Source organism: Carex rostrata, chromosome 18 (assembly GCF_964058835.1).
Source record: "Carex rostrata chromosome 18, lpCarRost1.2, whole genome shotgun sequence".
Lineage (NCBI taxonomy): Eukaryota > Viridiplantae > Streptophyta > Magnoliopsida > Poales > Cyperaceae > Carex > Carex rostrata.
The window spans coordinates 8,314,079-8,326,857 of record NC_135935.1 but is presented as its reverse complement, the minus strand read 5'-3'; the positions used below and the strand labels follow the sequence as shown (position 1 = coordinate 8,326,857).

Sequence of the window (12,779 nt, the reverse complement as noted above, 5' to 3'; positions counted from 1 at the left end):
ATTTCTGTTTGGATCCTGACCGTGCGATCACAATCCAGACCAATACGGCTCGAGGTGGAATTAGGGGTGTTCAAATGGTCAGTTCGATTGAAACCGAACTAAAATAACTAAATCAAACTTTTTTTCGGTTTTCAAAAATAGAATTGAACCGAACCGATTAAACTTATAAACCAATTAAGAACCGAAACGAAGTAAACCTATCAGTACCATTATTAACGAAAATTACACATGTTCATACACAAGTTGTTTAATTCCATACAAAATATGTAGATGTTCTAAAATATTTAAACTAAAATGAAAGAAAAGAAAGCAACGATTAAATCAAACAAAATATAAATTATACTTTAACCGATATAATTCGATCGGTTCGGTTTAATCGGTTTTGAAAAGTCTAAACCGAACCGATTCATTTAAACCAAAAAGCTGAACCATTTAAACCGAAATTTTTCGATTCGGTTGAAAACCGAACAAACCGAACCGTTTGAAACTTTGAACACCCTTGTCAGAATGCACGGAGTCCATTAATATTCGTGCGGATCTAAACAATGATGTGGATTCCATTATATCAAGAAAACGACGGTATACATCGGTTCTGGCAAGACTGGAGAGGAATTTAGCAGTGGAAAGCTGAGCAAAAAGTTTTCCTTAATACAATATAAACAATCCGTAGATTGGAAGAGAAAGACAGACAACAAAACTATAAACGCCAAGCATCCGATCAAAGCTGGTACCATTCGACACTCGTCAGAGAAACAGAGAGAAAGAGAAAGAGAAAGAGAGGCTATGGGAGATGTGATGGACTCAGCAGGTGTGCCCCATTTCAGCGGGCTCCGACTGGACGCGCTTCGTCTCTCCTCTTCTACCCCTTCCTCTCCTTCCTCCGCCATGGCCTCCTCCTACTCCGGCTCTCCCTACAACCTCTCCTCTCCGGTCGCCGCTGCTAAGAAGCCCTTTTTCATCGGTACGTACCCACTTTTACTGGGATTCATCAAATGTCTCATTGCCTTTTTATTGCACAGTGGGTATTTATGTATTCTTATTGGAGTTAAACAGATAGTATTGGAAGATAACTAAGATCAAATTTGGAGACAATTTATGTGGACTTAAAAGGAATTGAGAAGAGGGGCAATCAGAACCTTTGTTCTTTTAGAGAAGTATTATGTTGTTGTTGTTGTCTCACATATTTATATCAGTAGTGATCATTGTAGTATACTAGTATATTAATGAATTTTTCAACAAATTAAAAAAAAATAAGAAAATCAAATTCTGCACGTGCTCGGATGCGCACAGGTGGGTCAAGCGGGGGATAGAGGAGGTTGTACAGTGAAGTTATAGTTTTCTGTCTCATTTAATACCGGTAAAATATCGCTTTTACTATTAGGGTTCTTATCACTCAGAATACTGTGTTTTCTGGAAAGCATAATGACACTTGTATAGTAAGCAGACCTATTGTCTACTAATTCCCAAAAAAAAAGAAAAAAAGAAAAAAAAAACTTGAAGATGATTTTGTTGTTGTTGAAAAGTGGCCTTTTTTAATTGCTACCGATTCTATTTGAACCGTTAACATACATTCAAGAGGAAATTTATCAACAAAATTCAAAAACTATCTTGTGAAATTGAACTTAAGTAAAGGTGAAGTAATTGTAGTAGGAAGTTGCAAGTGACTGCCTGGTTGAATATGATTACGAAGCTGACAAAATACAAAGACAACATTTGTCTTATAATTGACCCTAATTCTGCAAATTTTGAACTGTATATTTGACTTGCACCCACAGGCACTGTTGGGTACAAGGTGGCAAGTTGAGGGGTTGTACAACGAAGTTCATAATTTGTATCATTTAGTCTAGAAGATTATTACAATTATTATTCGTGTACTTACCGCTCAAGATACTATGTTTCCTGAAAGCTTAATTACACTTATAGAGGAAATTTATTAAGCAAATCTTACTATTTGTAGTATTAAGTTATCAATTATTTCCGGTTGAGTAAGGAAGTTACAACTTTATTAAAATAACTCTTACTGTCAATAACGGACAGCTTTTTCTTTCGGTTTCTCTTTATCTCACATCCTTCATGTGATATTACTGAGGCCACCTTGGAATTTTACAATATAAAAAATATTTTAACTTCTCAAGTGAGGCTGATTGCCCCCCAATTGTTCGCCCCGCTACTCAACATTTCCTCTTCCTTTTGCTATGTCTTCTCTTGCAAGGGAGGTCTTTATGATAGGTAAGAGAATTATCGATTAAGCGAGGGTGAGAGAGAGGGGGGGGGGGATTGAATCTGTGTTATGAGAGAACACTTCCTCCTACCATCTAGCACACAGGAAGAAAATAATCATAATTGTAGGTTTTCTTTGGTTATAGGTGTATCAGGAGGTACAGCTTCTGGTAAGACGACAGTTTGTGATATGATCATTCAACAGTTGCACGATCATCGAGTTGTTCTTGTCAATCAGGTAAAATATCAATTTTTTTTGCTTTCTTTCAGCTTTTACTTATATTTACTTTCTATGCACAAGGGTTTTTTGTACCCAGGGAATTTGTGTGATACTGGGCAATTGTAACAGTAGTGAATTTAGTTGGTACTGTAGAGACAGAGACATTATTCTTTTGTAACTGTTCGTTGTTGTTTGAGTACAGGGATCATCTGGAATTGGAAATAATTTCAGCATTTAAATTCTTTGAAATCTCTTCTTTGGATTAAGGCCTAAACACTTCTTTACTATTTAGCACTGCAATAAATGCAATGAACGTTAGATGTAAATGGAACAAGTTCATGTGATGACCCAAATGTCAGCTTACAAGGGGGCAGTATTTATAGCAATTGAAGTTTAATTATTAGGATAAAAGAATTGAAGCAATTTTTGTTTAGTTTTTTGTAATCGTTTTCTTTGGTATAGTTATTTTATCTATTTTCGTTTAATTGTAGGATTCTTTCTATCGTGGGCTGACAGCTGAGGAGTCAGAGCATGTGCAAGATTACAATTTTGACCATCCTGGTACTTCATTTCTTGTTTTAATTAAGTGCACTCTTACTAGAGGTATAACCTTCAGTGCATTGGACTGTGATACCAGTACTAACTAGGATAAAGGATTGGTTCGGCAAATGTTATAAAAGAATATTATCAACTCCTGCCTTACCAGAGTCAGCAGCTGGTCTTGAAAGCATTACCAACATTAGGCAAATGATCAAGCAGTTCAAAATCATCAATTAGATTTGGTCTGAATATTACCAGCTCCTGTCTAACCAGATGATCAGCAGCTCTTTATAAGCTTCTTATAGAAAGATATTCAGCTCATAGAAAGTTTCCTTTTTTATTTGAAAATCACTATTGATTGGAGTCGAACTTGCTTGTTCAGTGTGTCAAGAAACCTTGATCCGAACTTGGTCTGTTAACCTAACATGTGGGCATTTACTGTACCATATCTGTTTGGGTTGGATACCAGTTATCTTATGTTAAGAACTGCCCGTCCTTGCGGCATGCATTCTGGACAGTTCATTACTGATCCTAACTGTACTAGCAGCCAGTAAATACCTTGTTTCTACTCTCTCTTCTTTCTGTCCGAATCTGAGATAGAGGATCTGGACAGATCTTAACAGTATCAAATCTTGTTGGAGAATGCCTTTCAATAACTGATGTATTATTGTATAATAAAAGCTGCTAATGTTTTTACCCATGTTTGTACCTTAGATGCATTTGATACTGAACAACTTCTGGAGTGTATGAACCAGCTGAAGTGTTGCCAGTCTGTCAATGTACCAATATATGATTTCAAAAATCACCGTAGATGCTCTGAAAGCTTCCGGAAGGTAATTGTAAATTTCAAATTCGATTTTGGTTCCCAAAATACTTGCAAAAGATTTTGGATGCAAACTCTGAACAATCTGTCACAAACCGGTGCAAGTCTAATGTCCGAAAAATAAAAAAGAAAGGAAACGGTGTAGGAGTGTTGATGTTACTGGAAATGAAGTCATGTGGTACATTCCTGTATAAATATTATCCCATTGAAATCTGGGACAAATACAATTTGATAACATCGTGGGTTTCAAAGATATTCCTAATGAAAAGACTTGATTCTATTGATCTTTCAACATTCTAGTGTTAAAGACAATATTATAGTTGAAAGATCCAGGGGAAGCTTATGGAATTAAATATTGTCTTTGCTTTGGTAGGTTAATGCATCTGATGTCATTATATTGGAGGGTATATTGGCCTTTCATGATCAAAGGGTCCGTGATTTAATGGACATGAAGATTTTCGTAGATACTGGTATTGGTGTTTCTTCTGTTCTTAGAAAAATTTATGGTTACACCCTCCAAAATGAGAAATATTCTACAAACCTCTCGCCTCAGAAAACATGTCATGTATTAAAAAAAAAAGAATATCATGCACAAAGTGTCTTTCAAAAATTGCCATAGGATGCTTCTTTATGCTTTTGTTTTTGCACTGAGAAAGTAAGATCATTAAGGATATTTCGTGCAATTTTTTCTTTACATTTTTTTTCTAAATAATGTGACGGAGGGCACTAGAAGCTATATGAGTTTTCTCAAGGATACACAAGGGAACTTTGCAACATTTTATTCTGTTCTAGTTCAATTTTTTATCTAGAAAGCTTGATTGTTTGATTTTTTCTGACAATTCTTTATATTCTTTCTTCTTATTTAGATGCTGATATTAGGCTAGCTAGGAGAATTCGACGAGATACAGTGGAAAGAGGCAGAGATGTCAACTCAGTTCTTGAACAGGTACTTAAAATCAAGTAATGGCGATGATATCCTGTTGAAACATTACCTGAAAATCTCCAATAGTACAACCATTATTTATAGAAGGGCGATTGCTTGACAATTTTTTATTTTGACTCTTTCGAAAATAAAGTTTAAATTTAAAATCCAACATTATAACATGATTTATATTTATCCAGATATCATTTCAATAAAATATAATGAGATTTGGTGTGTTCACTATACATCAAGTGAATTGAAATTTCAACAGTATGGACCTTCATGCATCATCCAGCAATACTTGGATTACATGAAATTTGATTGTTAGGCTATCTATACATCCAGTAATATACCTATGAAGTTACATTGTTACATTTCAATTTCTAATTTTCTTTGAATCTTTTTTTGAAATCCATTGTCTAGATTGTCAAAATAACCATTGCCAAGTAATCCCTCTTATTTATATGCTATCTGTGATTGTATGTATATACCCTTTGTTTATTATGTTTCTTTATACTAAACGGCATATTAGATATGTATAATTTTGTGTATAGTACAAGCAGGTGATGGTTTGGAATTATTGGCCCTAAATTACTTATTCCATTTTTGAGGTTTTAAGCTTAGTAACTATAAAAGATTGGAGGTCACAGTGCTGCTCGGGTACTGTATTCGACTGCCTATTTTTATTACCATATGTACCGAAAGCAATTACATAACTTTGAAATAAACACGGAAACAAAAGACGAGCAAGAAAACAAAAATTAAGTTGTCATTTCATGGTAAAATCCAGTAAGAAGTGATAGAGTACCACCTGTATCTTTGTTTCCTAATGGGATTATTCTTACTGTCAAACTTTATAGTATGGGAGGTTTGTGAAGCCGGCATTTGATGATTTTGTACTTCCCACAAAGAAGTATGCCGATGTTATCATTCCACGTGGTGGTGACAACCATGTGGCTATTGACCTAATTGTGCAGCACATACGTACAAAGCTAGGTCAACATGACCTATGTAAGATCTACTCCAACGTCTTTGTCATACATTCTACTTTTCAGGTAAAAGATGTCTCGTAATGTTCAATTTCATAGTGGCACCTTGATGTTAGTTCTATTGCAGTGTTTGATGCTTCTATTTCTTTTGGTGAATTTGTAATAAGTGAAAGTTTAGATGCATGAGCATATCAAATTTGCATGTCCTATATTGTTTTATACTGGTGTTCTGATTTAGTAGTTAAACTGAGTGTAAACGTATATTTTTGTCTAATTTTTCTATTTAGTATTTTTTAAACTTTTGTTCTTGTTTTTAGAAAGAGAAACATAAGTTAACTAAAATTTTCTTGTGATTATTTAATGGGTTACAACCATTCACAACGAATTTATTTCTTGATAAAATTTATGAATAAATTCTAAATAAGATCTAACACTGTACATTATAATATGCATGATATGTTATATCATCCAGGTGAAACATGATGAGATTTTATGCATGTTTTACAACTCATGGGACAATTCGAGATTTACAATGTCTGCATTTGACCTTTGAGGAATATTAAACGATACTGATTGCATATAAATTCATAGATAAGCCTAAGCTATGTAAAGCCTAACATTGCAGCTTAAAATTTTTGTTTTTGGGAACTTTTGACTTGATTTGAAAATATCGTCAAGATTGTTATAGTTAATTGTCTAGTAATCCTGATCCATGCATATATTTCTTCATTATTTGAATCTGAATAGTGGAGTTGTAAGAATATTTTGTGCGTGTATTTTTTATTTTTTTATGTTTAACTTTGTCAATGAGTTATTAACAGGAGAAGTTCAGGGCATACATTGTTTGTCTGATACTTTTGTTTCGTTAGTCTTTTTTATTAAGTATTTATTTCTTTTAGTCATTTTTATTTCCTTAGTATTGTATTTGATATGTAAGTTTTAATGTGTTGATATACTTTATTGGTAATTTTCATTAATTTAAGTTTGATTGTGTGAATAAGCTATTTTCATATTAGCATGTTATTAGTTTATTGGTGTAATCAGATTCCTTTTGGTGGAAGCTTTTATTTGTTATTGCATAACCAACTCTTTTTTTAATTAGTGCATTGCCCCATATATACTTGTGTACCTGCTAACTTTAAAAAATGCAATATCATTTGTCCATACTGCTAGCAATTGAGTTCCATAAGGGATATCTGTACCTTGACAGTAGTATCGATTACAACTACATACTGGTATGTGCCAGTCATTCTTTGTTCATTATAGTACATCCTTTTTTGTCCATGGTTGGAGGTTCTCCTTGGCTTGTTTGGTGTTGAATTGCATTATAAAGCCTTACTTTAACTTAAAAATTTAAGTTAAAGATGTTTTTTCCAACTTGCATTAAAATAATTTTGTTGAGTCTGGGGTTCAGATCAAGTTCTTCTTTCTCTAGTTTGCATATTTATAGATTTTATGTCATAGAGCACTACCAATTATTAAACATGCAGATAAGAGGGATGCATACGCTAATCCGAGACAAGGACATTACTACCCCCGACTTTGTATTCTACTCTGATCGCCTTATTCGCCTGGTTTGTACCTTTCTTTTGGGAAGCATTCTTAGCTGCTAAGTTTTGTGCATCATTTTTAATTACCCACAATAACTTGGAACAAATTGTAGGTTGTGGAGCATGGTCTTGGTCATTTGCCTTTCACTGAGAAGCAGGTGGTTACACCAACAGGTACGTAGCAAACATTTCCTACTTTTGTGTAGAGAGCCTGAGAAGGTTGGATATATAGAATATCCACAATTGATGTTATTCTAATCCCTCTTAAGAAACTTTGTTGTTATATATTTTCAGGGTCTGTGTACACAGGGGTTGACTTTTGTAAGAAGCTTTGTGGTGTCTCCGTCGTGCGTAGGTGAGATCATCATTCTTTCTGATTACCTTTCACTCATTTGAATTTGCTCTTTGGTCCATGTGCACTTTCTGATACTCTCTAATAATAGCATCTGTATTGTTTTGTTATTTATTGATGTAGAATTGCTGTTTCTATTTAATCTGCAGCGGTGAAAGTATGGAGAATGCTCTGCGTGCATGTTGTAAAGGGATAAAAATCGGTAAAATTCTCATTCACCGTGAGGGTGACAATGGTCAACAGGTAGTAAATTAATCTTATCATTAGTATTACCTTTTGTTACTTTTTTGTTATTTATAGTTTTCTAGCTGAATGTTTTTTTTTTCTGAAGTAATACATCACTGTGCCATATCTGATATACTTGTTCTGTTTCACAATCAGTTAATATATGAAAAACTTCCAAAGGACATTGCTGAGAGGCATGTTCTGCTTCTTGACCCTGTACTTGGGACAGGTTACTCCTTTACTCTTTGATTTCGAGATTTGCAATTTCATCCTTGCACCTTTCTGCTTATTTCAGTCTGGTAGGTTCTTTAATCCTGCGCATGATGGAATTTGTGGATAGTAATAGTAGAAAGGACCAACCAAAGATTAAAAGAAATCAATGCAAGACAGATAGCAAGTACTGTTGTTACAAAGCATGGAAATGTGAAGATTAAGAAAGAACAATGAAAAGAAATAAAGTAGGTTGCCATAGAGTGAAACAGAAAGGAAGGTCAACCCTCTTTAGAGTTACAAAGTCGGCTATGAAAGAGCCAGCATGAAATCCTCAGGTTGACTCGTGTTGGTTAGTGTCATAAATTGTCCCTGGAGTTCCTAGTAATTCTATCAGCTTGTTCCTCATTTTTGCTGAGAAGTTTGATGAAATTAGGAATATAATATTTTTTAATCTAGAATTTTGGTCCTGTCACTTTGTGTGCACAACCAAAATTTTGGTCCAATACTAGTCATATACAAATTGAGCAGTAGTTCTGCTTGTTTCTTTGGTTATTTTGGTTTGATTATTAAATTGAGACCTCGACAAATTTAATCAAAATTGATCTCTCTCTTTCATTTTAGGGAACTGCGCAAATCAGGCTATAGATCTACTTATTCGCAAAGGAGTACCTGAGAATCACATCATATTCCTCAATCTCATTTCTGTATGGCTCCTCTTTACTTTACCATAATTTTTTTTATATTAGAATAGGAAAGGTGAACAAGAAATTATTGACCTTCTGGTCAACACTGCCATTTAAGAAAATACATAGTTCAACACTTGGCACATTTAAATTGTTTTCAAGCTACTGAACACTGTATTAGCCATGACTGACCAGTATACCTAGAGTTAGGGTAAAGTTAAAAAAAATGGTAAAATGAAAAGCATTTTGTTACATGTCAACGAGTGTTCAAAGAATCTTACAACCCCCCTCCCTCCCTCCCTCCCTCCCTCCCTCTCTCTAGGCACCAGAAGGGATACACTGTGTGTGCAAGCGTTTCCCTGCTGTAAAGATTGTCACATCAGAGATTGATGTTGGTTTGAATGATGAATACCGGGTCATACCTGGCCTTGGTGAATTTGGTGACCGCTATTTCGGTACTGACAACTAATAGTTCTTTTGTAAGAAAATGCTTAATTTAGTCAAAATTTGAGCCTAGAGTTGAGGTGAAAATTTGTGGCATATTTCTCAGTGGATGAGCTTGAGATGTGTACTTGAACAGGGCTTTGTGATATTGGGAAAATTGTACCAAGTGTGTATTTGGCTCATCTGTCGTTTATTTATTCTTTATGGTAATTTTATTTTACAAACGGTTTGTTTGCGCATTTTCACCATATCTAGATAGGTTGTGTTCGTCAGTGATTATACATTTTGAACATTTTTTTTATGCTGTTGTATTGTCGCTGGCTACCTTTCTGATTTTTATTGGACGACAAAACCAACTATTAGTAATATTTATCACATATTTTCAATTTTGATAAATTGCGTGAACAACACGATGTTTATCTCAAAATTTATAAAATGCTTTGTTTTATTTTTATAATTATTAATATTTTGATCAAGCTCTTTGGATATGTTATTTAAATTATAAAAATATTAAACATCTTTGGATATGTTATTTAAATTAATTTAAATAATAAAGTATTTAAAGGAATTGATCAAAATATAAAGTATTTAAATTATAAATAATATTTATAAAATGCTTTGTTTTATTTTTATTGGCTAGTCTGTGCTCTTTGGATATGTTATTTAAATTATAAATAATAAAGTATTTTTAATTACATTTAATTCTGAAGAACTTGTCAAGTTATTTCCGAATTCCGAACTTGCTTGCAAAACAATTTGCCACAAAGAAGCAATGTTAGGAAGGTCATTGGTTAATTATTTTCAGAGGATGGTGAACAACGAACCAATGACCTTCCTAGCACTAAATCCACTATTAAATTGTCAATTTTGAATTGAAAGGACTAAAATAACCTGAGATGTTGATAGTATGATATTTAATATATTTATGATACATGAAATATTCTTTTTTTATTTTTATAAAAAGGCATAGTTTAGTAAAAAAAAAAAATACAAATAGCAATATGAAATAAGAAATTACTATCAATTGCAATTGATTTATAACTAAAAGTATTATAATTCATAAATGTAATTAAAAATAAAAATAAACATATGGTAGAATGGTAATTTTAAGTAAGAAAATTAATAGAATGAGGTTAAATTAGTAGTTGAGTGAAGTTAAGATTAGTAATTGGAGGTAATGGATTGAAAACTATTTTTTTCTTTTATCAAAATTAACAATTACAGGAATCATGTGTCGCATTTTCTTTTTATAATAAATTGAGGAGCTGGCATGGTATCAGTAGTCAGGATCATACGAGGTAATGCATCGTTTGATATAGGTGACAGATTTTCGATTGAAGAGAAGCTTCTTGTCTAACACCACTTGAGATAATTTAAGTATTTTTAATGGAGGTTTTCTGAGGTATTGGTTACTAGTGGCCTAGAAGGATTGATCTGATTCAAGTAATTAGCCTTTGAGCAAGGAGGGTAAAATGGTGGGTTGTGGCTTCTTGGGTATGACGAGGCGCGGAGCGATGAAAGAGAAGTAATTCAACCTCTGAATTGTACTCAATCACAAGGAAAGATGGTGCATACTGGAATTATAAGCCGTACTGAAGTATTTTTATTGGACCCTCAAAGGACCCACTTGTCATCAATTTTACCGGTTGGAGCTAAAAACTTTTCTTATTTTTTTTAATTACGAGTGTTACTATCGTTCGAAATTCGCTCTCATATTAATTTGTCCACTAAAAAATTTCTTCAATATTACTTATAAATGTGTTTCATATTATTTGCCAGTATTACACTTGTGTGTTCATGTTAAGTGTGAATATATAATTCATAATATATTATAAATGAAATTGATATTTATGATGTACAAACGATATGATATAATTAATTATAGCACGAAAATAATAGTACCTTTAGTACTGTATTCGTATTGTACTCGCACTATATTTGCAGGAATACTATAAAAAATTAAATAAAGAAATATAACTTTTTGCAGGACTATGAAGTGTTTGTGATCTAATTTTGCCAAGCCAATAAAATCGTTAGACTCCAATTTGTCCACGTGGCTCTGCCGCTTTCTTTGAATTTTATTGGTGTCGTAAATGGAAAAAAGAAAAAAGAATGCTTTCATTCAAGAAAGTCAGGATTGTTCGACAATTGGCGTATTGTATAATTTAATAATTGATCGAGGTTTTTAACAATCTCAAGTGGTTCTCATCAAGTTATATCTTTGTGTGTGTGTGTGTGTGTGTGGGGGGGGGGGGGGGGGGGGGGGGGGGGGGGGGGGGTTGAAGACAAGTTTTCAGTACTAGCTCTTCACACGTCATGTCTATCTGAACAAAATTTATTAGACAAAAACAAAACATATTTAAAATTAAATTTTTTTGACTTCATCTTTATCTTCCAAAATAAAAAAAAGCAGCAAAAAAATATCCTATATTCAACCACTGACATCAATAATTTAAAATACATATATAGCTTCGATCTTTGTCTTTTATCTAAAAATATCACTAATTTAAGTGAAACGCTTGTGAAAATCATTTTCTAAGTTATTAATAAGAAGCCATTATAAGATACTAAATATTAAAGACATGCTAATAAATCACAATGATATATTTCTTTTGTCGGGAGAATTTCATGAATACCCTTCAAAAACTTCAAAATTACGTATTTCCCCTCTAAATTTTGAAATTACATGTCTCCCTCTAAACTTAAAAAACTCACATATTTACCAATTTTATTGTCTTTTATATTAAAACACATTCTAAATTTATAGAATACATATTTGACCCTTTTATTAAAAAGCATAAAACGCTTATATAACTCCAATTGGAATTTGAAGGTTTCTCTACAGTTCGAATTGCTTTAAGATCCATATGTGCTAGATCAGCACAAATCTTGAAGCAAACACACACAAATATTGAAGCAATGTGCACAGATCTTAATGCGATGCATGCGGATCAAAATTGCTTTGAGATCCATGTGGGCTAGATTACCACAAATCTTGAAGCGAACACCCAATAATCTTATTGCAATGCATGCGGATTAGACGGTAGAGAAATCTCAGATTCAAATTTGAGTTCGATGGGGTATTTTATACTTTTAATGAAGGGTAAAATATATATTTTATAAATTTAGAATAAGTTTTAATATAAAATACAATAAAATAGGTAAACATGTGAATTTTTGAAGTTTAGAGGGAGAATACGTAATTTTATAATTTAGAGGGATAAATTCATAATTTTGAAGTTTTTGAGGGGTATATGTGAAACTCCTCCTCCTCTTGTATGTCGTACGCCCATAAAGCATCACATCAGTACACAATAAGTCCTAAATTGTGAGTTTTATAAAAAAATAAATTTATATAATTATCAAAATAATTTGTATAAAAAAATTATTTTTAATCTAGTGACAGAATGTAACATTCACTCGATGAAGTGTTCTTATGGACATTAGAATTTAATTAGTAGTGTTGTTGATAGATGCGTTGCTTGTGAAATAAAAATATGTACTGGTTGAACAATTAACACGCATATATCTATCTCATAGTCTTAATAATTGGTTATAATTCTTTTTGTTGAAAAGCGAATAATTGGTTATAATTCAA

At 32.9% G+C, this 12,779-nt stretch overlaps 1 protein-coding gene across 2 annotated transcripts; it reads left to right on the top strand.

Moving 5' to 3' along the window:
* The first annotated feature begins 594 nt into the window (after positions 1–594).
* On the top strand, positions 595–9,354 carry LOC144569151 (uridine/cytidine kinase UKL1, chloroplastic-like). Of its 2 annotated transcripts, none has more exons than XM_078319352.1 (14): positions 595–961; positions 2,367–2,458; positions 2,932–3,001; positions 3,695–3,813; positions 4,177–4,273; positions 4,670–4,749; positions 5,586–5,780; positions 7,205–7,288; positions 7,378–7,438; positions 7,559–7,619; positions 7,766–7,859; positions 7,998–8,070; positions 8,676–8,758; positions 9,060–9,354. In XM_078319352.1, the coding sequence occupies exons 1-14, from the start codon at positions 784–786 to the stop codon at positions 9,204–9,206; spliced, it is 1,434 nt and encodes a 477-aa protein (XP_078175478.1). In that variant the 5' UTR covers positions 595–783; the 3' UTR covers positions 9,207–9,354. The 2 variants fall into 2 exon arrangements, 1 of the variants encoding a protein (XP_078175478.1); XR_013515986.1 differs by having other exon boundaries at positions 679–961; positions 7,998–8,140.
* The last annotated feature ends 3,425 nt before the right edge of the window (positions 9,355–12,779 follow it).